The sequence below is a fragment of the Rhipicephalus sanguineus genome, chromosome 2, assembly GCF_013339695.2.
Source record: "Rhipicephalus sanguineus isolate Rsan-2018 chromosome 2, BIME_Rsan_1.4, whole genome shotgun sequence".
Taxonomy (NCBI): domain Eukaryota; kingdom Metazoa; phylum Arthropoda; class Arachnida; order Ixodida; family Ixodidae; genus Rhipicephalus; species Rhipicephalus sanguineus.
This window is the reverse complement of record NC_051177.1, coordinates 25,159,720-25,185,372: the sequence shown is the minus strand read 5'-3', so window position 1 is coordinate 25,185,372 and position 25,653 is coordinate 25,159,720. Positions and strand designations below refer to the sequence as shown.

At 47.9% G+C, this 25,653-nt stretch overlaps 1 protein-coding gene across 1 annotated transcript in view; it reads left to right on the top strand.

Moving 5' to 3' along the window:
* The first annotated feature begins 2,150 nt into the window (after positions 1-2,150).
* The window catches only part of LOC119382562 (alpha-N-acetylgalactosaminidase), a 44,079-nt gene continuing 20,576 nt past the window's right edge, over positions 2,151-25,653 (top strand). The window contains exons 1-4 of the mRNA XM_037650314.2: positions 2,151-2,403; positions 3,556-3,730; positions 6,579-6,753; positions 18,390-18,484. Coding sequence (XP_037506242.1) covers positions 2,180-2,403; positions 3,556-3,730; positions 6,579-6,753; positions 18,390-18,484 — 669 coding nt within the window. The 5' untranslated portion in view covers positions 2,151-2,179. The remainder of the gene's footprint in view (positions 2,404-3,555; positions 3,731-6,578; positions 6,754-18,389; positions 18,485-25,653) is intronic.

The following is a 25,653-nucleotide window of genomic DNA, read 5'->3' as shown; positions in this document are numbered from 1 at the left end:
GGAGAACGTAGAGCGTATTCTATATATGCTTTGATTATATATACGCGGTACTTTGCAAGTGAGGTAGCCAGTAAGCAAATGCAAGGTCAGTCGTCGTTATGGCAGTCTAGGTTTTTAGAGACTTCACTGTGACAGAGACACTAAGGCCGTGGAGATGGGGGACGCAACAGCTGGATTTTTTAGTTTACGTCGCACTCGAGTTTCCCGTCAGTAACTTGCGTCTCGAGGCTTATTTATAAACGCGTGTGCGTAAAGGCACAACGACGCTTCATACGCTCTGAGCTATTGTACTCTACGAACAATAGACGCGGTGTCTATTCATTTGATTATTAAGCATGTAATGTGCTTACTCTACTCTGAGTGGTCTCGAAAAGCAAATTCACAATCTAATGAAGTTGCTTTACGCTAAAAAGAGGTAATTTCCAACGCTCATTGTTGAACTTGAACTGGGGCTCCAACCGTCGTCACTGCAAATAACATACCTTGAGAAGTTAATTGCATGCCTCTGGGGCAGAAGATGATTCAGAATAAAAAAAAATGTTCACCTATGAACGTTTAGGATTTCAGAGCAGGAGGAGGAGGAGGAGGAGTTGAAGAGAGAAAAAGACGCTAGCGGTGAAGCATCTGTAGATTACGCTAAAACACTCCGAACTATGCGCGACGTCTAAGACCGTGACGAGATGCTATCAGAGATAACCTATAGCCTATATTGAAGCCAACTGCGGCAGTTCATGCTTTAAAGCTTACAGAAGATGGATGCCAAGCAAATGCCATTTTGTACACGCAATTAAGCATTTCACGTAGAACCGTACACCCGACTCAAGTAATTCTTCTGCGCCAATGTCGCTTAAATTGTGGTCCTTGTATGTTACGTCTTTTCTTGTCATTCTCCTCATTGTGTTAAATCTGCAATCTCCTAGGCTACGCCCACGGACCATTTTTTCAATAGCGACACCCGCGTACCACTAGGTGCTGTTATCCCCCCAAAATACGTGAGCAAACCGGAGTATACATTGCCAAGAAATTAATTCCTTTTTTATTTGTTTGTTTGCTTGAAAGCAATGTTCGTGCAATCTTTTTATCGAATATTTTGTTGAGCGCTCGTTCTTTTCTGGAAAAGAATGCCGCACTCGTTGTCAAGGTGGGGTACATCTAGGTCAGCATGAAAAGATAGCGGGAGGAGTGTTAACTTTTGAAGTTGATATACTAAGGCTCTCTGCCGATCAAGCAACATTACGGACAGCTCAGGATCATTCTGCAAACTAAATGCGATCACACACGTCGTTTCAGCATATAAATGCGCAACTCAAAACCATGTCTCCCGTAAAAATGGGTCAAATAAAAAACGATACTTCAGCCGATAAAGGAAACGGAAGAAAACCGCGAGAAATAGGAAAACGAAGGAAAAGCGTCGCTAACATCAACGTTAAAGAAGGAAAAACGGCCAAACCGCGAGATTTCTACATTACGTGGCTTCTTTGGATATATTTTTGTGTACTACGTTCTCTGGCACGCCATACTTTCACCGTCGCTCCTTATTCTCCTTCCTCGACGGTTGCGTAAGAAGCTCGCTCGTCAAGGTCTGATACTGCCGGCTTCCGTAAAAGCGCTCGGGCGGAGCCCGGCCCGCCCCAGTGTCAAGACGCAGCTTCTTACGTATTGCGCCCGGCTATAGGTACATAGGCTCCTCGCAACCGCCAATCTTTTTCTACCGGCGCCACGCTGCACTGACGGATGCCGGTCGCGCAAAATTGTTACGCTCGCCCGCCGATCCCCCGCGTGCTTTGGCGGCTCTCTCCACCGCCTCTCTTTCCGTCTTTATTTTCCTCCACTTCCTCTCCAACGGCTCCGCCATCCTTAAGCGCATAAGACCCTCCGGTGGCGTAACAGTTACCGGTATTCGACCCGCTAAGAGGCTTCCAAGTCTCTCCACAGCCTTCCACGACATTGTGGTGCGTGCACGTGTAAGCAGCCAGCACTTTCTCTCGCCATTTATTCATTCCACACTTTTCCTCTCTCTACGCGAGAAACTTTCCATTTCTTCCTTGCCCGCCGGCAAGCGTCCGGATTCTTGGCTGGCAAACGTCGAAGACATCGAGTCCAACGCGTGCACGCTGCTTTTCCGTCGCGCAGACAACCCCGCCCTCCTTCCCGCATCCACCACGCTCAGAGGGCTTCGATGGGAGGACGACCTGGGGCTGCTGCTGCCACCGGCACGACCGCGACGCAGACACCGAGCTGGCCGAGACTGATGCTACGCGCCGCGCTTCTCCTGCTCCTCGGGGCGCAGCCGGCTCGCTGCTTGGAGAATGGTCTCGCCAGGACACCACCCATGGGATGGCTGGCCTGGGAGCGTTTCCAGTGCAACATTGACTGCAGCCGGGAACCAGAGAACTGCATCAGGTCAGTGCTTGTTTGCAAACAACTCGCTTGTATTCCTGGTTTTCTTTATTTCCTTTGTTTTAAAGAAGTGCAAGCGTCCGGCCGCCTTCGATCCCACAACTTCAACACAGTATACAACCAACCGTGGTGCCGTAGTGGTTATGGTGCTTGACTGCTGACCCGAAGGTCGCGGGATCGAATCCCGACTGCGGGGTCCCATTTTGGTGAAGGCAAAATGCTAGAGGCCCGTATGCTTAGATCTAGGTGCCCGTTAAAGAACCCCAGGTGGTCAAAATTTCCGGAGCCCTCCACTGCGGCGTCTTTCATAATCATATCGTGGTTTTGGGACGTTAAACTCCAACTATTAGAAAAAAATTAAACGCAGTATACTACAACCACGTCAAAAAGTATATTCTACGTGTTTGCGGTGTCGACTCGTCACTTAGACACCGCGCAACAACCTCGTCGTTGATGGTGGTCGAAATGTAACTATCTAATCAGATCCTAAGTACGCAATACCTACGGCTGGTAAAAATGCTTATAATTTTCGCGAGACACAAAATGGACGTTGGGTGGTTCAGTTGGACAAATACACCAAAAAATACGCCTATCGCCTTTTGCCGTAAATGGTTGCCAAAAGCGTATCTTTCTACAGTATGACGCGATATATGGAGCTGACCAGCTGATACGTGAACAAATTTTATTTAAGGCACTCTTTTAAAGTCATTCAGCTTCCGTTGACTGCACCACTTGTATGTGCCTTTTTTAAAGGAAGGGACAGTATTTCGTGAACTGCACATTCACGCGGACGGCATTTCACTCTCTTCGAAAAAAAAAAGTAAGAGGTTTGTCTCGCGTTTTGCGGTTGACTAAACTAGGTCGATCGCCCACAGATTGCTGCCGGGTGCCATGGCATACAGTAAATGCATGTCACGAAAATAGATTATTTTTTAGATGTTCTTTCGAGAGTTGCACCTGAAATTATCGCGCTGGGTACACCTTTTTTTTTTACAACGAATGGTTTCTCCTTGCTGCTCAACTAACTCTCATATTCTGCAGTATGTAACAGGCTTTATATTGCATAAAACCAGAAGTTTATTTTCTTCGTTCCGGAATTGTATATGCTGCATGTGAATGACGCATACCGCCACACGATGTCTTCTGCGTGTGCAGTGAACGGCTGTTCAAGGAGATGGCCGACGCACTCGTGTACGAAGGATATCGGGACGTTGGCTACGAGTACGTGAACATCGACGACTGCTGGATGAATAAGGAACGTGACGTAGTGGGCAGGCTGCAAGCTAATCTCACCCGATTCCCCAACGGCATCAAACACCTCGCAGATTTCGTGAGTATTTCCATATAAGATTTCCTGGCAAAACTTTGTTTCTATAGCTTTATCAATAGTTGACACAGCTAACAAACACTCGGGAAGATTTAAAACACATCCTGTGTGAGTGTTCCCGTTACGACGCAAAAGAACGGAATCTGAAGGCAGCACTGTATTTGCGACGCGGCTTGACCTCGGAGCTGCGGCACCTTCTCGGCAGCGTTTGTGCGATGCGCAACACAAAAGCGCTGTTGGTGTTTTCGAGGACTACTCGCGTTAAGGAAACGTTATGAATGACTGTTTTGTCTATGTATGTACGTTTGGGCCTGCACGTATTATTTGTGTGTATTTATGATCACTGAATATATCATGGTCATCACCCGACCCCTGGAGTAGCAAGCCAGGCGATAAACCAGGCTAAAATATCGGGGAATGTCATTAAAAATTGCGATTTCTTTCTTTCTCTCAGCTAACACTTACACCTATATATATGAGCAAAGGTAGCGTTCGGCGTAGACACTGCAGAAATGGCACATATCAGAATTCACTCCATCGGTTGCGTTCTCTCGACCTGTCTTTGCAACTACGACATCTAGCTTCGCCTACGCACGAATGTTACATTCACGAATGCATGTTCGTTTTTTCTTGAAATGGCCGACAGGGCTGCGTGCAATGACTGCGGTGTCGACGACTCTATCAGACACATCGTCCGTTATTGTCGGTCATTTCAAAAAGGAAGACTTGGACACCGCGCAGCTTTGAATCAGCTAAACGGCAAAAAAAAAAAAAACCTTTCCCCTTGAGCGAGACTTTTGGACCATCGTCTGGCAATTTGCAGCTACGAAATACATTGAAACCGCTCTTACAGTTTCTGAAGGTTACCGAGCTGAATGACCATCTGACTGAGAACTGTTACTTCGACGGCCACATGAACACGGAAGTTTGTCCTTTTCTTTGAATCTTTTCCTTAGCTTTCTCGTTCCCCAACAGGGTAACCAACTAGCCTTAGTCGTGGTTAAGCTCCCTACCCTTTATTTACCTTTTTACTATCTCTCTCTCTCTCTCCTGATAAGGGCTGTGACGCCCCCGGACACATGTAAATAAACGAAACCGAGGATGCCTGCAGAACAAAAATGTTTTTAGACTTCATCTTGTTGATTATTCATGAGAATGCAATGTTTTAAGCATTGCGGTGCATTACGACATAATTCATAAGTTTCTTTATACTTAATGGTGCAAGACATACAACATTTGGGTGGTTGCGAAGACCTCGTAGATGGGGAGTTGTCACTTCATTACTGTGATTATATGGCACGGTACATGTGATACAATATATTTAGGTATCCTGTTAGGGTATGTACTACATATAATTATTTGCTCTTAACACGACTGCCTGCTGGCCCAGTTCATATTTCCTTAGGGACATAATTTAGCCGCGAAGTAAAAACGCATACGAAGGGAGGAACACAACTACAGGACGAGTGATCCTCCCTTTGTATGTGTTTTTACTTCGCGGCTAAACCATGTCCTTAAGCAATTGTTTGTTCGTATGAACCCCTGGTTTTCGCAGTGGTTGGTGACTTCGATATTTGTGCTGTATGCCGTTAAAATCTTAAGGTAAATCTTAAAGGAATCCTTAGTTTGGGGCCAACTCCTATGTCACCTGTTCAAAATGTTTTTATTTATTATTATTTTTTGAGACAGCACCAGGAAGAAATTGTATGAAACCTTCTACGTTTTAAACGTGAAGTTAAAATTAAATGACTGTAGGAAAGAGAGATAAATGAGAGGCAAAATTAGGGGACAATGACCAGAAGATAAATATTCAGTTTGCTACCCTGCAGTGTTGAGTACGTAAGGGGAGACATAAAGCTAGAAAGAGAGAGAGATTAAGACCACATACACATAAAAAAACGCGGTAACAGTTTTCCCTTAGGACTTCAAATTAAAATTTTATTGCCACTTCGGTAAGTAATAATAAAAGCACTAGATTTACGAATCCGTAACTCTGCAAAAGCGATATCGCAGTTCTGCAATCTCCACTCGTCAGCTGATATATATAATGTAGGCAAATTTGATTTACGAATGGAACAACTTACGTGAATTTGAATGAACGCTCACAGTGATTCTGCAAAAGACTCACTCAAATATCAGTGATATATTCTAGAGCAATCTGCGATACATTGACTTTATCAGCTTTAGGTGTGTTACTAAATGCAGGTCACGGTGTTGTGATATTCTTTTTCGCTGTTGAATTACGGAGTTGAAAACTTTTCACTTTGCAACAGTTTTAATTTTAAAAAATACGATAGCATAAAGCTCCTCCCTTCTTACAGACACTACGTCTTAACTTTTTAATCGAAATGTGACAGACATGTTTCGACATCACACGCCGAGACACAGGTCCCAGTGAAGTTGTTTCAGAACAAAAAAAAAACAAAAAATAGGAGCAGAGGGTTCAGAAGGGGGTCGACTCTATTATAATTTCGCTCACGCTCATGTGGGTGTTCTGTATTTTGCAAGAACAGTTAGACCAAAGATAGATCGAGAGATAGACAGATTGTGGGTATGATAGCATAAAGTACCATAAAAGGCGACGGAAAGCGTATAGAGAAAAAAATTCGAAAGATCACACAGGTCTCTTGTATAAGAACTTCCAAAGATTCATGTAGTACCATGGTGAATGCAACTGTTATGCTGTAAGCACTTTTTTACTGTAGTAGCATGGACTGCCGCAATAAGTTTTCGAAATCGTATACGATGTCCTTGTTGCATCAACTGTTCTCTGTGCCTTACAAAGAGGGCGTAATTTGCACTAACCGTTTTTTTCCTACTCGATTTTTTTTCGGTTTTAAATGGCTCCCAGATGCACGCTCGCCGCCTGAAGCTGGGGATCTACGGCAACGTAGGAACGAAGACTTGCGCAGGCTATGCCGGCAGCTTAGGTAACCTGTATACGGACGCCCAGACCTTCGCCGATTGGGAGGTGGACATGGTCAAGATGGACGGCTGCTACGCCAACATACAAGACTATCCGAGGCGTAAATACTCCCTTTCATTTCCATCCACACTAATGCTGCAACATGCACACATTGTTTCCCACTGCAGGACCTACTGGCTATTCCTCCTTCTCTCGTTCTCTATCTTTCAAGCGACGCATGGAACGTTGGTTGCGTAGTGGCGATTGACCAGCACGCATGCTGACGTCACTTTCTGTGGCATTCCTTGAATATGGTTAGGATCATAGCATTGAAATCTGCAGAGGAGATGGAAGGGGTAGTTCTGTTTATAAGGATGACTAAGCCGGAGCGAAGACAGTAACTGACTTCAGGTTTCCCACAGCGTTAATTACATGGCGTCAGTGATGTCTTACTCTCTGTCGCAAATGTATGGCATGACACTGGAGCAAGTCCTCATAAAATCACAGTCGTTTTTTTCGTCCACTTTAAGTAAATTTATGTTTATCTCACCATTGCTGTACTTCAATCAAAAACTGCAGATAACACCCCTGCTTTCGCCAGACGTAGAAGGTGTGGACATTCGACCTTCCAGAGTGAGATCACGGCTCGGTGTCCACGCATTGCACCCACGAAGTGCTGACCAGGGACACATTGCTAGCCGCGGCAAGAGAAATATGCGATTCAGTCAGCCTAGCGAACGCTAGGAAAGTTTACTCAGACCGACTTCGTGCAGAGCGCGTAGCTGAATAACGACGTAACCGCTGTGAATGCAAATTACTCAAGCACGAACGTGCGAAGGCTGCCGGCGTGCACGAAGAGCATTGAGCGGCAGGTTTGTAGGTCAGTGAAGGGTGTTGTATACACATCTGAGTATGCGGCCCCTCGCTCCTTCCGTGCAATGTCGGCCCCCACGCGAAACGTCCCTTGAGATACCATTTGCAAAGTTCAAACAAAAATGACGACGACGCCTTAATTAACCTGGCTGCATTCTGGAGCAAAGCGGCTAGATGCGACTTGTTTGTATTTTCAAGTGATACACACTGTACATTCCCCCTCTTTTTTTCTTTTAAAATGTTGTGTTTCGAAGACCAACTCTCACACAAGTCTCACCCTACGTTCGCGTGGTCATCGGCTCTCTCCGGGTGCCTCTCCTCCAATTTGTGTATTTTTTTCCAGCGTAGTCGAGTGTATCGCAAAAATGATTAAGCGAGCGTGGCAGAGCATACGAGTAACTCGTTTCCGCGTTCGTGAGTCGTGTGTTTGCGATGAGGCACGCCATAAGAGGCCTCGTTCGCACACGACCCGATATTTTGTTAGCTTTTCAAATGACGCGTTTGCATCGCTTTCTGTTTTCTTTTGCAGCATTTTTAAAGCATTTTAACGTCTCATAAGAGATGGGAAGCCGACTTGGGCTGCAGGCGTAGACATATCTTTTTAAGTACATCTAGTAAACGTCTCTTACACGGAGAAGTCGCTCCGTCATAGATATATTCATCACAACAGCATGCTTACGTTTAGCTTATGTTTTCTATAGCATCCTGGTCGTAAGTATAGACAGCGCAGATATTAAATCAATTTTTTTTTGTGTTTGTATACTATACTCGCTGCCATTACTATGGTTTATAGCTTAGAGAATACGTCTTTTTATCTCTGATGCTACTTGAAACATTGATGAGCTTCACAAGCATTCATGTTCCTTAACCTGATCGTCTAGCCTGGCTCAAAAACGTTTCAGGGCAGATCGCTCCCTACAGCTCCGCTTCTTCGAAGAAGCGTGTTACTCAGCGTGTTTTGCACCCGAAGAAAAGTGCACACATACACGCATGATATTACACACATTTCAAGTCTTCCTACAGCGAACCCGCAGCCTCTCAAAAGCCTGTCAAAAAAAAAAAAAAAAACCTGTCAACAAGAGGCAGTTATACCAACTCCTGTTCTATGAATACTACATAAGGCACAAAAAAGCGAGCAGGAGCAATTTAGCGAGAACGCCTGCCGTAAAACGCACACGCTTCCTAAAAGCGCTTAACTCAATATACGCAAGGGGAATGCGAGAAGTGAGTAGGCGGTGTGGAAGGTCGTAAACGTAGGTCAACCAATGCTTGCATTCTTGTTTTTGTTTTTCATAAGCTGGTCCTTCGGCAAAGTGCCTTTAAGTTACGCGAGCCGCTGCAGGCGAAGTCCGCACGTACTGGCTTGGCAGCTATAACACGAAGGCGCGCCAAGCTGCCAAGAAAGAAAAGCCGAATGATATTAACGCACGGAGCAGCTCGACTTCTGGTGCTTGCAGCCGACGGCGTACACGCGAGAAAATTCGCGAGTGTATCTGCTCATTAACACCTGAATCACTATATTGCCACGCCCACTTCTTGTCTTGTTTTGATGTATTCGGGTTTGACCGGCAGGGACGGTTATCAACGCTCGACGCTGTCCGCGAAGCATTGTTCGAGAAGCTTCACGTCTATAGTAGATCGTTCTGTTAAGATTGCGCCCCGCACGCGAATGTTCCAGCTTTGTCTAGAGATAACGCCGCCACCAGCGATATTGCTGGAAAGTTCGATACCACCTGTATAAAAGCCGACGCGATTGACCGCTTGTCAGTTGATCGACGGACGACGCCCTGTTCGCCGCTATCATTGTACAGCGTGTATTGCTGTAGTGCTAGTTCTTATTTTCCAGCCACAAGTTCGGCCAAATAAACAGTTTCACCCTGCAAAGGCCGGCTGCTGTCTTCGTCGACGTCACGACCACGTGACATCTGGTGGAGGTGCTGCTTCTTCCATGATCCGGACGCCCCCGCGAAACGCTGACCCAAGTCCAAGCCGCGAGGAGGACGACAGCAAAGAATACCCGGATCGTCGAACAAGCCGCAGGAAGAAGGGACTGCAGCCAGAGCACGGGCTCCTTCCCGAACAAACCAGGCAGCCCAAGGTCCCAACACCCACCGCAGCGACGATGACCGACCCCGTGCAGCCTGCGCCGATCCTACTCCGGCAGCCCAAGGAGCCGCCAACCTTCCGCGGGTCGTCATTCGAAGACCCGGACACCTGGCTCGAGACTTTCGAAAGGGTCTCAACATTCAACAACTGGGACTCCGAGGACAAGCTGCGTCACGTTTACTTTTACCTCGAAGACGCAGCAAGGACCTGGTTCGAGAATCGGGAGTCCACTCTTCGAACTTGGGACGCCTTTCGCAGCGCTTTTCTGCAGACGTTTGCAAGCGTCGTCAGAAAAGAAAGGGCCGCAGCCTTGCTGGAGACGCGGGTCCAACTTCCAAATGAAAGTGTTGCCATCTTTGGAGAGGAAATGACCAGACTGTTCCGCCACGCTGACCCAGCCATGCCCGAGGACAAGAAAGTCAGGTTGCTCATGCGAGGGGTAAAGCAAGAGCTCTTCGCTGGGCTGATGCGGAACCCACCCTCGACAGTCCAAGAATTCATCTCAGAGGCGACGACGATTGAGAAGACCCTGGAAATGCGCAACCGCCAGTACAATCGCCGATCGATTCAAGACAGCCCAGCTGTTCATGCCGTCGGCTCCGACGACCTGCGTGAAACGATTCGAGCGATCGTGCGGGAAGAACTGCGCAAGCTTTTACCCTTACCACAGCCTGAAGTTGCCTCGATCGCTGATATCGTCCGAGAGGAAATACAGCAGTCTCTGGGCACCCCCGAGTCAGCGCAGCCACAACCGCAAGCAGTGAGCTATGCCGCTGCAGCCCGACGCAACGCCCCCCCTCCTCGCCCACGTCAATACGCCGCGCCACCCCAGCAGTTCCGCCGCCAGGCGCCACCGCCGCCGCCACCGACGTCATACCGCCCGCCAGCCGGCCACCTATACACGCCGAGAAAGACAGACGTTTGGCGCACCCCCGACCACCGCCCACTCTGCTACCATTGCGGGGAAGCTGGCCACACTTACCGCCGCTGCCAGTACCGACAGATGGGACTGCGTGGGTTCGCCATCGACGCGCCGCGTCCACAGCGAGGGGAAAGACCACACGACATAGCCGACTACCTCGCGGGAACGCAATGGACGCCCCGACAACCTTCCCGTTCGCCGTCGCCAGGCCGCTACGTCTCCCCCCAACGCCGACCATACACTGGCCCAACGAGAGGCCGGTCACCCAGCCCGTATCCGGAAAACTAAGGGCAGCAACCGATGGAGGTGCGGTTGCTGTACGACGAAATACCGAAGATCCTCCGCCGCCGACGACAACGCCGCAACGACATCTAAAGAACACGCCGCAAGCCGAACGAAGCCCTGACGTCGAAACTTCACGGCCCGAAGAAGACCTGACGACACAACGACGAAGCAGCGGGACAAACCGACGTAGCCGTGATCCGACGCCGCGACCAAATCGAAACGGTAGGCGACGAACGAGTGACCTCGACGTTCTCATCGACGGCCACAACGTCACCGCTCTCGTCGATACTGGAGCCGACTATTCTGTCATCAGTGGACCGTTCGCGATGAAGCTGAAGAAAGTCAAGACCAACTGGGAAGGCCCCGAAATCCGCACAGCGGGAGGTCACCTAGTAACGCCGGCAGGAATCTGCACAGCGAGGGTCTCCATCAACAACCGGATTTATCCCGCAAGCTTCGTAGTCCTTCAGCATTGCTCCCGAGATGTCATCCTTGGTATGGACTTCTTAGGCCTTCATGGTGCAGTCATCGACCTCAGATCGAAGTCGATAACACTATCTACAGAAAAAGCATTACCGCGGTACACGCCGCCAGGGAAGCATGCCTTGAATGTGCTGGAAGACCAAGTCACCATTCCCCCTCGCTCCAGCGTCATCATTTCCGTCGGCTCTCAGAAAGTAGCAGACCTGGAAGGCGTCATTGAAGGCGACCAGTACCAGTTGATTAACCGCGAGATTTGCGTCGCAAGAGGAACAGCAGAGTTGCGGGGAGGCAAAGCAACAGTGATGCTCACAAATTTTAGCAACGAGTATAAGCACGTAAACAAAGGCACGACAGTCGCCTACATCGAAGAAATCACGGCTACGTCGATGGCTTTCGCCATCGCCGATTCTTCCGAGCCAACACCGACGAACCAAGCTTCTCAACCAGTTTTCGACGTTAATCCTAGCCTTCCGAAGCATAAACAAGAACAGCTCAAAACCCTGCTCTTGAAATACAGGGACTGCTTTTCGTCATCGTCACGAATCCGCCAGACCCCAGTCGCAAAACATCGCATCATAACAGAGGAAAATGCCAGGCCACTCCGGCAGAACCCGTACAGAGTTTCAACGCGAGAACGCGAATCCATAAAGAAACAAGTCGACGAAATGCTACGCGACGACATCATCCAGCCGTCGAAGAGTCCATGGGCGTCACCCGTGGTGTTAGTGAAGAAGAAAGACGGAACCCTACGCTTCTGCGTCGATTATCGCCGCCTGAACAAAATCACGAAGAAGGACGTCTACCCTCTCCCACGGATAGACGACACCCTGGATCGACTCTACAACGCGAGGTACTTTTCGTCGATGGACCTCAAGACCGGCTATTGGCAAATCGAAGTCGACGAGAGAGACCGAGAGAAGACTGCCTTTATAACACCAGACGGCCTCTTCGAGTTCAAGGTTATGCCCTTTGGTCTTTGCTCAGCACCTGCGACGTTCCAGCGCGTTATGGACACCGTGCTGGCTGGATTGAAGTGGCAGACTTGCCTTGTGTACTTGGACGACGTCATTGTGTTTGCCTCAAGCTTCGACGAACACCTCCGGCGCCTTGACACTGTACTACAAGCAATCAAGACTTCTGGCCTCACCTTGAAGCCTGAAAAGTGCCGCTTTGCATACGAGGAGCTGCTGTTTTTAGGTCACGTGATCAGCAAGGGTGGTGTTCGCCCAGACCCACGGAAAACAGCTGCCATCGCTGCCTTCCCGCCCCCCACCGACACGAAAGCCGTGCGCCGTTTTCTCGGCTTGTGCGCCTACTACAGGCGCTTTGTCAAGGAATTTTCACGAATCGCCGAACCGCTAACTCACCTCACGAAGACCGACGTGCCATTCAAGTGGGAAACGGCGCAAATCGAAGCATTTGAAGAACTAAAACGACGCCTTCAGATGCCTCCGATACTAGCACATTTCGACGAATACGCCGATACGGAAATCCACACCGACGCAAGCAGCGTAGGACTCGGCGCCGTCCTTGTGCAGAAGACTGACGGGCAGGAAAGGGTCATCAATTATGCTAGCCGGTCGCTATCAAAGGCAGAAACGAACTATTCCACAACAGAAAAGGAGTGCCTAGCGATCATCTGGGCTGCATCCAAGTTTCGCCCCTACCTCTACGGCAGGCCCTTCAAAGTTGTGAGCGACCACCACGCACTGTGTTGGCTAGCTAACTTGAAGGACCCTTCAGGTCGCCTCGCACGGTGGAGCCTACGACTTCAAGAATTCGACATTACCGTCGTTTACAAGTCCGGAAGGAAACACTCCGACGCTGACTGCCTGTCTCGCGCCCCCGTCGACCCACCGCCGCAGGACGACAAGGAGGACGACTCCTTCTTGGGAATCATAAGTGCCGACGACTTCGCCGAACGACAGCGAACGGATCCAGAACTCAGGGGCCTTGTGGAATACCTCGAGGGCAGGACCACCGTTGTTCCGAAGGTATTCACGCGGGGACTGGCGTCATTTTTCTTGCGCAACGGTGTTCTCCTAAAAAAACTTCTCACCGCTTCGAGCCGATTGCCTTCTCGTGGTACCCTCGACATTGCGGCCAGAGGTCCTCCAGGCTCTGCACGACGACCCGACGGCTGGACACCTGGGTGTTTCTCGCACGCTAGCAAGAATACAGGAGAAGTACTACTGGCCGCGCCTTTCCGCCGACGTCACTCGTTACGTGAAGACCTGCCGCGACTGTCAGCGACGCAAGACACCGCCCACTAGGCCAGCCGGACTTCTGCAGCCTATCGAGCCACCTCGACGGCCGTTCCAGCAAATCGGGATGGACTTACTGGGGCCGTTCCCGACGTCCAATACCGGAAACAAATGGATCGTCGTAGCTACAGACTACCTCACCCGCTACGCCGAGACGAGGGCCCTGCCTAGAGGCAGTGCCGCCGAGGTAGCGAAGTTCTTCGTTCAGAACATCGTCCTGCGTCATGGCGCCCCAGAAGTTCTCATCACCGACAGAGGTACGGCGTTTACTGCTGACCTAACTCAGGCAATACTGAGATACAGCCAAACAAGCCACCGCCGGACCACAGCGTACCACCCACAGACAAATGGCCAGACCGAGCGGCTAAACAAAACCATCGCCGACATGTTGGCCATGTATGTCGACGTCGAACACAAGACGTGGGATGCCATCCTTCCGTATGTGACCTTCGCATACAACACGGCCGTCCAAGAAACGACGCAGATGACGCCGTACAAGTTGGTCTACGGAAGGAGCCCGGCGACGACGCTCGACGCCATGCTACCCAACGTCACCGACGAAGAAAACCTCGATGCCGCCGCTTACTTACAACGTGCCGAAGAAGCTCGACAGCTCGCCCGCCTGCGCATCAAGACCCAGCAGCACACCGACAGCCGTCGCTACAATCTTCGACGACGCTTCGCGGAATACCAGCCCGGCGACCGTGTTTGGGTCTGGACGCCGATACGCCGACGTGGGCTTAGCGAAAAACTCCTTCGGCGATACTTCGGGCCATACAAGGTTCTTCGACGCCTCGGCGCTCTTGACTACAAGGTGATCCCGGACGGCATTACGAACTCCCAGCGACGCCGCGCACGACCTGAAGTCGTCCATGACGTGCGCCTTAAGCCGTTTTTTGCGCGTTAGCGAACCTGGGGACTCTATTTTTCTTCCTTTGTTATTGTAATTTATTTTTGTATGCACTTGTTTTTTTCTCTCTTCTACGTTCTTTCACAAGCATCGGGACGATGCTTTTTTTTTCAGAGGGGGGCAATGCCACGCCCACTTCTTGTCTTGTTTTGATGTATTCGGGTTTGACCGGCAGGGACGGTTATCAACGCTCGACGCTGTCCGCGAAGCATTGTTCGAGAAGCTTCACGTCTATAGTAGATCGTTCTGTTAAGATTGCGCCCCGCACGCGAATGTTCCAGCTTTGTCTAGAGATAACGCCGCCACCAGCGATATTGCTGGAAAGTTCGATACCGCCTATATAAAAGCCGACGCGATTGACCGCTTGTCAGTTGATCGACGGACGACGCCCTGTTCGCCGCTATCATTGTACAGTGTGTATTGCTGTAGTGCTAGTTCTTATTTTCCAGCCACAAGTTCGGCCAAATAAACAGTTTCACCCTGCAAAGGCCGGCTGCTGTCTTCGTCGACGTCACGACCACGTGACAATATAAGCAACACGCGAGATACACGTAGATCTGTGTATAGGACTGGAAAACTTCACAAACCTGCATTTTGTTAAGGCATGTCGCATGCTGTTCCGGGGAAGAGCTCATTGCCGACTGCCAAAGAAGGGAAATATTTGATGTAGGCATGAATACTGGGTGATAAAACATTTTACACCTAACATATGTGCTTACAAATAACACATTTAGTGCTGGGCAGTATCGAAGATACATGTATCTTAGATACTCCATGGATATCTTGTATCGGTATCGCGATACTTCTCGAAAGACGAGTATCTGTATCTGTATTTCCTATACATTCGATAATGTATCGTGTATTATAAGATACAAGATACTTCTATCGAAACAAAACCGTGCGAAACAATAATCGCTGGCCAAGCTCCGATTCTCAAGCTGGTACTGGTGCCACTAAGCCATCTGAATAAGTCTTGGGGCAGTGACGCAATTTTATTTTTCCGCCAGAGTACCCCAGTGAGGGCAGGAGATGAGGAAGACAAGCGCGCGGACGTCTACGCCCAGCCCACGTACCTTTTGTTTGCTCGATTTCTTTTCTTTTTAGTGCGCCAATGCCGCGGCACTTGCTCTTAGCTTCTGTCCTGCGCCGCGTCTATCGCGCAAATTCCGATGTTGCTACAGTGTCGTTATTGAAGGTTCTCTTGCGTCTTGCTCCGTAACGAAATGCGATGCGTGCAAGAATGAGGTTCTCTTGCGTCGCGTGGGTTTTACATATCAGCAAATTGAAGGATCTCGTGGATGTTAGTTTGACTTGCATGCCATGAATTAACTTATATGCAAATATGAATCTAACAACGTTAGCACCACTGGTACTGATGCTAGATCTAAAAGAGCAAGCGTTTACCTAACAGAATATATCTTGGCGTACGGTATTTTTCACTTTTTGCTACATTTATTCAAATAATTTATGAAATCATAATTTGATTATTAGCACAAGTGTTTTCTTAGCTGTCATTTTGCATCCCTTACATTACATAAGTCTCTGCACTGTCTTTCCGGTCTGGTCACTGCAGTATGTCTTTTCTAACGCGCTCCCAAAATAAGATCTCTGCTTTATTCTTTTGTCTACTTTATTTCCCCTACTGTTTACACATTTACACGTTGCCAAGGCGATTTTGAAAACAAATACATAATTATGTGGGCGTACCTTGAGTAAAAAGTACAAAACATTATGCTTACCGCTTAGGAAAATAGCAAAATTGAGTTTGCATTACAAGAATGGAAATCATTAGGAGTCATCTAAAGATGTTAGGAAGGGGATTCGAGAAACTTTGTTTTACTGAATGCTCTGTTTTGCTCATGAGCGTCCCAACGAGCCATTTCAGGCAATTTTCCATGGGCACTGAATTTTCTATTGTCTCAACAGGTAAGTTGACAATACTTCATGCTCATAGCTAATAAGGGCGCCGTCTGTATTGTGTTTCTGTACTTATTCAATGTGAATGTTTGATACACAGCCACCTCTCTATTTTACTTATATTTGTTTTCCTGTTTAAGGCTTTCTTATATATTTTTTCCATTACTAATCGCCACGTAATGGGAGCTACAAGTGGCAATAGCGCGAATAGCGGCGGTGTCCTGCAACGCTTTGTGGAACTATACAATACGTCTAAGACATTTCTGTATTGCACATGTTCTCTCTTGAAAAAAAATTGCTAAAAAGATTGCACGTTAGTGAGTATATCAACAAAGAATCCTTTACGCCAGCAGATAAGTAGAATATGAAAATTCGTTGCAGTTTTACGTCATCTACGTATACACCAGGGCTCTCAAACTGAGCTTATAGCCAGCGGGCCGCAGTCGCGAAATTTAGTTGCAAGGGCCGGGACAGTGAAGTTGGTGAGAAAGTTTGAACAAAATGACGTTTGCAAGCAAGCCTTTCCCATATGTCTTATATAGGTCATTTCTGAAGGAGATTTGGAGTCAGGATTCGAGAAACATTGATACCGATGTACAGAAGGACTGATATCTGGACGCGGATTCTGAAATATAGAGTTTTTGTTCTACGGTTATGTTTTAGCACATGGTGACCACATGTTCCTCACGAAAGGAATACTTGAGACAAGTCATGTTTATGCAGCTCACGAACATATTTACTTCGAAAATAAAAACAAATGAGACAAAGACGGTCATGTGTGCGGGCCGGGCCGCTAGCGAAAGGTCTCAAACCATGCGTCCCCCCCCCCCAAAAAAAAAAAAAAAAAAAGGTCGCTACGAGCGTTGTTGTTGCTGCAACCTGTCCGGATATACGGTATTGTGCAAGCTGTCTTTTACGGACAAGGTAAACGTCCACACCAATATTTACGCCTTCGTGCGAAGGCTTCTTACTGAAGGTATTTTGATTATATGGCAACCTGCTAGATGGTCGGCAAGCTGTGCAAAGCAAGTACCGCTGTCAGCGAAGTGTACTAAGAGTTGTCCTGTGAAGAAGCTAAAAGAAACGACAATAAGTTGTTTTGGAAGGAAACTAATGTACTTTGAGCAAGAAGGGCAAAACTTTTGAGATACTAACAGACATTTCATTCAAGTAAAACAAAACAGGTCACAGTTAAGAAATTTTGAAGCAGATATTTTCGTGCATAGGCGTTTGCTGTTACATTATATGGATCTATAGTAACAAATTTGAGAATGTATCGAAGTATCTTAAGATACAATTGCCAAGTATCGTATCGGATACAATTTTTGCGGCAGTATCTTGTATCTGTATCTCCAATACTTCTTGCCTGAGTATCTTGTATCGTATCGCGATACAACTTCAAGGTATCTTTGCCCAGCCCTGAACACATTAGTGAGTTGATGGTATCGCTTGATATGCGTATGGAAGAATAGGAAGAAAAGAATGTATCTTGTTATTTAGAGCTGTCAAACTTGCACTTCCAACGAAGCCAACAGACAATTGCCACATGGCTACGAGTGGCGCTGGCTAACACTCCCAGAAAATAAACGCACATAAATACCAAACAAAGTGGACGAGAGAGCGTCCTCCGCTGTAGCTCAATCGGCAGAGCATCGGACGCGTAATTCGAATGTTGTGGGTTCGGATCCCACCGATGGAAAGGGCGCTTTTTCTTCCACTTTAATTTCTTTCACTTCACGTCATAATAACTACACTACAGTTAAAAACAACAGATAATGTCTCTTACGTTTAATTGTCTATTGGTTTCATTGGTTGAGTCTAACAAAGAAGCGAGCCTCCCTAACAATTCCCCTTCTTTCGTACGAGACTTATACTTGCAGTACACGGCTTCGGTACGCTGTATTGCTTTGCGGGTGCATTTAGCATTGACATGCCGAACTCTTAAAGTCGCTTATTGCACTGACACGAACGGTGGTTCCCTCTCCACCCTCCCACAGTGTACACGGATTTCGGCGACGCTATCAACCGGACTGGACGACCGATGGTCTACTCGTGCAGTTGGCCTGCCTATGAAGTCTCGTATGGAGCTAGCGTAAGTTCACGTTCAACTGTCACTGCTTTCTACACAAATGAAAGGTGTGCATGGCTTGAAGTTGTGCGGGAGCAGTGCTTGGCATTGTCCTATTAAATACGATGAACAGATGTTTGGGCAGCGATTAGAACAGAAATGAAATTTTCTCTTTTCGAATACACTGTAACGTCAAACGAAGGTTACGTGCCAGCATAATCCATACGATATTATTTAGGCCTTCGAGCCACTACTTTCTAACTAATGAGCTACCAACGACAAGAAATTGGTGTCAGCTACCACGAATTTTTGAAATACCAGATAACGGAGTGCATCTTTATTTTCCTGATGCGCAAAAAAAGTGATATTTTGTAGATTTCTCAGGAGTTACACAGAAACAGTGGAGCATGAGCTATCTGTGAAGTGCTTCTATTCACACAAGTTACGGACGAAGCAATAAAAGATGAGAAGGGAAAGGTGGAGGTTATTCCGTGAGATGGCCACTATTCATAACAGGAGGAAGCGAAGCACGTGGCAGCTCCTGCGGCGGTTGGCACATCCGGCATGTCCCACAAGGAAGCGCCGCAGCGTGCCTTTAGTTTCGATAATATGCGTATAGGCTTATGCTTGGCGTCTGCGGCCGGCATGTGCTGGAGGCACGACGATGTTTCTAACAACACCATTCACTGGGAAATTAGAGGCCTACGATACTATATTGTGTAGGACCACTTCGAGCACACGCAGGAACTTCAGCCGAGACGATAAGCCAGTGAAGAGGCAGTTACAATTATGCTAATAGCGAACGCATTTCTTCAGCATTAGCAAACACTCGTGTGATTTTTTAGACGATCGTAGCGTTAACGACTGTGCATATTTTTTGTATTGGTGTAGCAAGGTGCTATTACTGCTAGACTACTTGGTCTGGTCGCACACTTAATTTCAAAACGTGTTGAATTTTTTTGTCGAGACGAAGACGCTCTGCACTGTCCCCGATTACCTAAACGACCGTCCGCTATCTTAGTGTACATCTATAGACTCTAGATGTTTCAACAGCAGTTCTCTTTCTATATTTTTACTTGCACCTTCTGAATTTTTCTGTCGCAACTCTTTCGTAGAGGTTAGAAGACCTTCATTTTTTTTTATTAATCTCTCGGCACTACCTCTACTGCCGTATTCCGACCGCATTTGGTAATTGCACAGTTTGATGAACGCAGTACCGGAGGCCATGCTTCTTTGTAAAAGTTAAATTAAGGCCCTTCCATATACAGAGTAATGTTTCAGAGCCATGATCAAGGCTTTGTGTGCAATTTCAACTAACTCGGGCATCGGTGCCGTGCTAATTAATGCTCATTCGGCTCCTGCTTTGAAAGCGCGCTTGCAACACACGACTAGTGGAATTCCTTTGCGATGACTGGGCAACCGTCCACTAACAGAAACATAAAATGCTAGGTCACTGCTCCCAAATTAACTCCACACAAATGGCTTTATTCGCGCTACTCAGGTTTATGATGTCTACGGTCCTTCATGATAGAACTTAACATCACTGTGTACTGCGCCTGGTCAGTGTAAGCTGTTGCTTTGTTTATACTCGTCTACGTTCCCCCACCCTTCACCTCTCTTTCCACTCTCCCTCTCTTTTTAATCTGCCCCATCTCTCCTCGCAACGTAACAAAACGGAACAATCTTTAGTTAACCTCCCCGCCTTTCTATGCATTCTATTTTTTCCCTCTCTCTGCACACACATTAGGCCAGCGGGTGCATAATTAGGGGCGGCCAATCATTCTCACAGTCGTTGACATCAGGGACATTTTGGGAGCGGAAGGCTAATCAATACCTGTCTCGAGTGTCCCGAACAAAAGAAACGTGTGTGCGCATGAAGCGACACCGTTGCCTTCCACAGGTCTTTCCTTTCTTTTTTTCTTTCTTTTTTGGTCCTGCGTTCGTATTTCGCTCATTCGTCATGCTCCTCACACTTTGTTCTTTTTTTTATTGAAGTCAGATTTTGTCTTGTTTTCGCCAACTCCACCTTTTCTTTTTCTTTTTCTTGATGTCCAAAATTAGTCGCCACTGCGACGAGGAAGACAGTGCATCGATCGAGAAAGAAAAGCCACTTCTGCTGTTCGATGTCAGGAATACAAAGAGAAGCGATGTGAACTAACGCACGTCATGACGGCTGATAATTTGCGCTCCACACAACGAGCTCGTGACAACAGAAGCACGAAAGAGAACAAGTCTCGCGTTTGCTGCTACGAAGCGTCTGTTTTTCATTTACCAAGCGCAACGTTTTGAAGTCGAACACCTCGCTTTAATGAGGCTGCATCTGACTGCCTCTGAGATCATAGTGTGCTGCCACTTAGCGCAAGGTGCGGTGCCCGGCGTATTAGGGGGTTTTAGCCGTGTCGGTTCACCTACAGTAAGTGCGAAAATGTCGTACCGTCGTAGTCGGCACGTAGATTTCTTTATTTTAACACGAAAGTGTTTTATGCCGGGGTCCACCAAGACTTTCATGACGTATTTCCGTCACGGAAGTACGTCAGCAAAATAAACGCCATCAGATGGCAAAGAAAAAAACTATAAGAAAAAGTTTCGTTGACGGGAGTCGAACCCATGATATCTCGGTCCGCGACGATGGCTGGCGGGCGTTTAGCTAACTGAGCTACCGCCACCCACATTACAGAGGCTACATGAACGCGCCTTTTCTCTTTCACACTTTCCACTCGCAGTGCTCTTGGATTCATGGATGGATGCTATGAGCGTCCCCTTTATAACAGGGCGGTGACATCCGTGCCACCAGACTCGAAGAAAAAAAAATCACAGCATATCCACGGAGTGAATGATGATGAGTGGGCGAAGCTGCGGAGGTTCATCGGTAAACCGTGAATCTTCCGTGAATTCTGCCCAGTACATCATCACCGACGTGAGATCGGGCGCGTTTATACTAAAGGTTCGATGAGAGTTATGACGACTTGCAGCTCACTTTAATTTTACATGTACGCTGTGAATTTTCATTGTTTAGAAAACCATTGGTTTAGAAAACTTCTGGCGTCTTTCGTTAAGCAGCTGGCGTCTTTTTGTTTTGCTTTAGAAACATCTGACGTTCTTTCGTTTTGCTTTTAGAAAACAGCTGGCGTCTTTCGTTGGTTTATTTCATCAATCAACGGCGTTTTGAACAAAATTTTTATTGTTTAATCACACAGGAGAAATCTCACCAGGCACTACCTTGGAGGTAAACAATGGCTGCTAATGGGAATGAGAGACAGAAGTCGGCTTTTAGCTAACACTTGCACTTCTACTTCTACTAACGTTTCCTACTGGAACATGCCAATGGCTGCTAATGGGGAATGAGAGACAGAAGAATTCGGCTTTTAGTTAACGCGCACGCTGCGAATTTTTTATTGTTCAACAACGCACAGGAAAAATCTCCCACCGGCACCACCTTGGAGGTCAAGATCTGGTACTAGCGTTACGACTGGTTACGCACTACTACGACTACGAGAGACGAACGGGTGCCGCCTTAAAGGGCCCCTCACCAGGTTTGACAATTTTGAGCTAACGAGCGCAATGCATACACTGGGCGTTCACGATCACGTCTGCCAAAATTTGCAACGCTGCGCGCCGCGGAAATGGGTCATATTTCAAGGTGAACGCTGCTTGCCCTTCCTCTCGCGGGCGCGCGCTTTAGAGAATGAGGGGATGACGTACACGAGAAAATGGCCCTACGTAGATGGTAGTGCTGTGACGTCGCTCCTCGACGTAGACGACTGTGCTCTGACGTCGCCAACAGTAGCACGTGACGCTGCGATAATTATTTGACACGACATGTGTAGTTTGTGTAATTTGTTTTTTGAATTGATTAATAAAACTTGAGAGAAATAATGAGACACACACAGGGAATGTGTGCATCTTTGTCATATTTTTTTTTCGCGAATTGCAGCGAGATTCGGGGCTAATGTGCCTCCCTTTCCCATGCGTTCGTGTCCCCGCGGTTAGCGCATCGAGCAGACGCCAGCCCTGGAAACGAAAGTAATGTTCTGGCGCGTTCGAGCACTCATTATGCTCGTTTATTCTACCGCGTCCAAGTAAACGTTAATGCGGCATTGGCTCATGACACCGCCACTCTCGTGCCCGTACAAATGTCTCAACTTTCACGCCCGCCCCGCAGAAACAGGCAGTACACCACAGAGAACGCCGACAAAACGCCCACGGCCGCCACATAAAAAATTGGCCGCGTATCTGCGTGCTTCGCTGCAAATGTCGTCTAAAGACGATAGAAGAGGCGCTGCGTGAGATATGGACGCCATCTGGCAATACGTCGGGAAACACGAGTGCTGTGTTGCGGGCTGGTACTCCCGGCGCAGCGGCAGGCGAAGACCGGCGGTGACCAACGCGACCGGTGGCGACGCCGGCCAGCCCGAACACGCTGTTTGGCGCGATACGCCGAAGGAGAAGAAACGTCCGCACTCAACGAGTACTCTCCACACACTCTTTTATTTACACATCGCCTGGGTAAAACAGCAATGCCAGAGCGGCGCCCCCTGTCATTCGTACAATGCAATACTGAACCGAAACCGAAACACAACATGAGCTTGTGCAGAGGGCACGGAGGAAGACAAGTTTCAGCGCAGTCGCATTTTCAGCGCAGCTTAAGAAACTAGGGTTGTAACATTGTAGGGCGAGTAGGGCCAGAAGGACCGTCACGACGAAAACCTGCCTCCTCAGTCGTATTCGCCTGGAACGTTGGTGTGGCTTCGCGTTCCCTCCTCCACTCCTGGCCTTTCCACAAAGCTACTGCCTAAGTACGAAGGCCCCTACCGCGTCCTACGTCAAGCATCCCCAGTTAACTATATGATTGAGCCTGTTCAATCATCTACGGGCCGCCGTCGTCGCGGCCGCGAGACTGTTCACGTCGATCGACTGAAGCCGCATTATGACCCACCAGCTGTACCTGTTCCTTAGGTCGCCAGGATGGCTCCTTTTCCGCGGGGGAGTGATTTGTAACATGGTACGGCGCAGACAAGAACGCCTTCGAAAGAAGAAGACGAAGACGGTGGCTGTTGGCGCTCGCGCTTGCTCGGCTTGGAGCGCTGATCGCTTCAGCTGTGGCAATCTTTTAATAAACGCGTTACTGTCTCAACGTTAAACGCATACCATCAAGGTCTTTAAAATTGCGTATCTATGTATTTTCTGTTAAAGGAACACACCGCCTAATGCTTACCTAGTGATGTTGCGCCTCAGATATGCGTAATGTTTGCTTTTTGATCAACAATGTACACAAGTATGAACCTAGTCAGCCGTTCACGATGGCTGGCCCTTGGGCAAGTGGTTCAACTTTGGCCGAGTGGTTGAATCGAGGGACGTGCCGACAAAAAGAAAGACAGACAGAAAGACAGACCAAAATTTCTGCGTTTAAGTTCCCCAAGAAAGACTATCGTCTTTAAAAAAAAATCACAGCATATCCACGGGGTGAATGATGATGAGTGGGGCGAAGCTACGGAGGGAATCATCTGTAAACCGTGAAACTCTTCCGTGAAATGCGCCCAGTACATAATATAAAGAGTGTGAAACATCGTGTATATATTAAACATCAAACTTTTATTGTACTATTGGTTTACGTGGTCCCTTCATTATCACTTGTGATCGGTGAAATGCAAGGAAGAAGTCCGCTCCCGAGCGAAAGAGCGCCAAGAGCGACCGCATTCCCCGCTCGCCCTGTGCGAATTAAAGGCAAGGCTAGAGGGAAGACAGGACGCGCGTTCCACGACGCGAGGTCGGTAGCATGCCCGACGAAAGCCAACGGAACGCGATCGTGCAAGTGTTCCGGCTTCGCATCGCCTCATGGTTCCATTTAGCGTCCCAAAACCAAACATATTGCTCAAGGTGTGCCTTGCGTTTTTCGTAGAAATAATTTCTTTATCATGTACATTAAGACGAAAAGTTGAAAGCTCACTAGAGTGTATCGCCCGCAAAGTATGTCTTTTAGTGTGATTTAACTCTCGTACGGCAGGGTCCTCGCGCCGTTGCCGGTCCACCTCGCCCGTTGACGATCGGGCGAGGTGGCTACATGCAACTACTACTACTACACTTTAAGAAAAACATCTGGCGTTCTTTCGTTCTGCTTTTACAAAACATCTGGCGTCTTTCGTTGGTTTATTTCATCAATCAACGGCGTTTTGAACAAATTTTTTATTGTTTAATCACGCACAGGAGAAATCTCACCAGGCACTACCTTGGAGGTAAACAATGGCTGCTAATGGCAATGAGAGACAGAAGAAGTCGGCTTTTAGCTAACACTTACACTTCTACTTCTACTAACGTTTCCTACTGGAACATGCCAATGGCTGCTAATGGGGAATGAGAGACAGAAGAATTCGGCTTTTAGTTAACGCGCACGCTGCGAATTTTTTATTGTTCAACAACGCACAGGAGAAATCTCCCACCGGCACCACCTTGGAGGTCAAAGCGTAAGACTTGTTACTCACTACTACGACCACGACGACTACGAGGGACGAACGGGTGCCGCCTTAAGGAGCTTCGCCCCTAAAAAACGGTAGCGGCCGTGCAACCAGGCCCCGGAAAGTCTCAAGTTCCAGTGATCGCCGCAGAGGGCGAAAAAATCAACCGCGGCGAGTTCCATCGATATGCGCGGAGAGTGGAGCTACTAACTCCTCTTTTAGCGGTCGGATAAGTTAGTTCGCATTTTCCGTGTTAGGGGCGCTCAACGCAGCCAAAAATTTTATTTCAGAATGTATCAGAAGATTGTTAAAATCTTAGTTACCGTGTCATTTTGCATACAGCTAGTAGGGACCAGTTTTTGTGTTACTTCTAGAGTTAATACAAGAGCTTGATTGTTTGAGGACAAGTATTGAGATTACATTGACGCTCGAAAAGCAGCAGCCCATTGGCATCGATTGCGCTTCGGTCGGTTATTTCATTCAAATTGTACCGCGGTCGAACGTGTCTAAAGCCTGTGAATCACGTCAGCTGCGGCGCTTCACCGGCTGCCAGCGTGAAAATTCAATGCCAGCAAGGAGCTTGGAGACTACCTACGAAAACGGAATAACCATGGACCATGTGGGTGCGCGCACCGGTGAGTGAAAATGCACTGCTTTGCATTTGAACATAGCTTTTTTTTTTTGCATGCGCTACGGTTTTTGTCATTTCAAAAGGTTTTACGACTCGTCCAGCTGATCGGA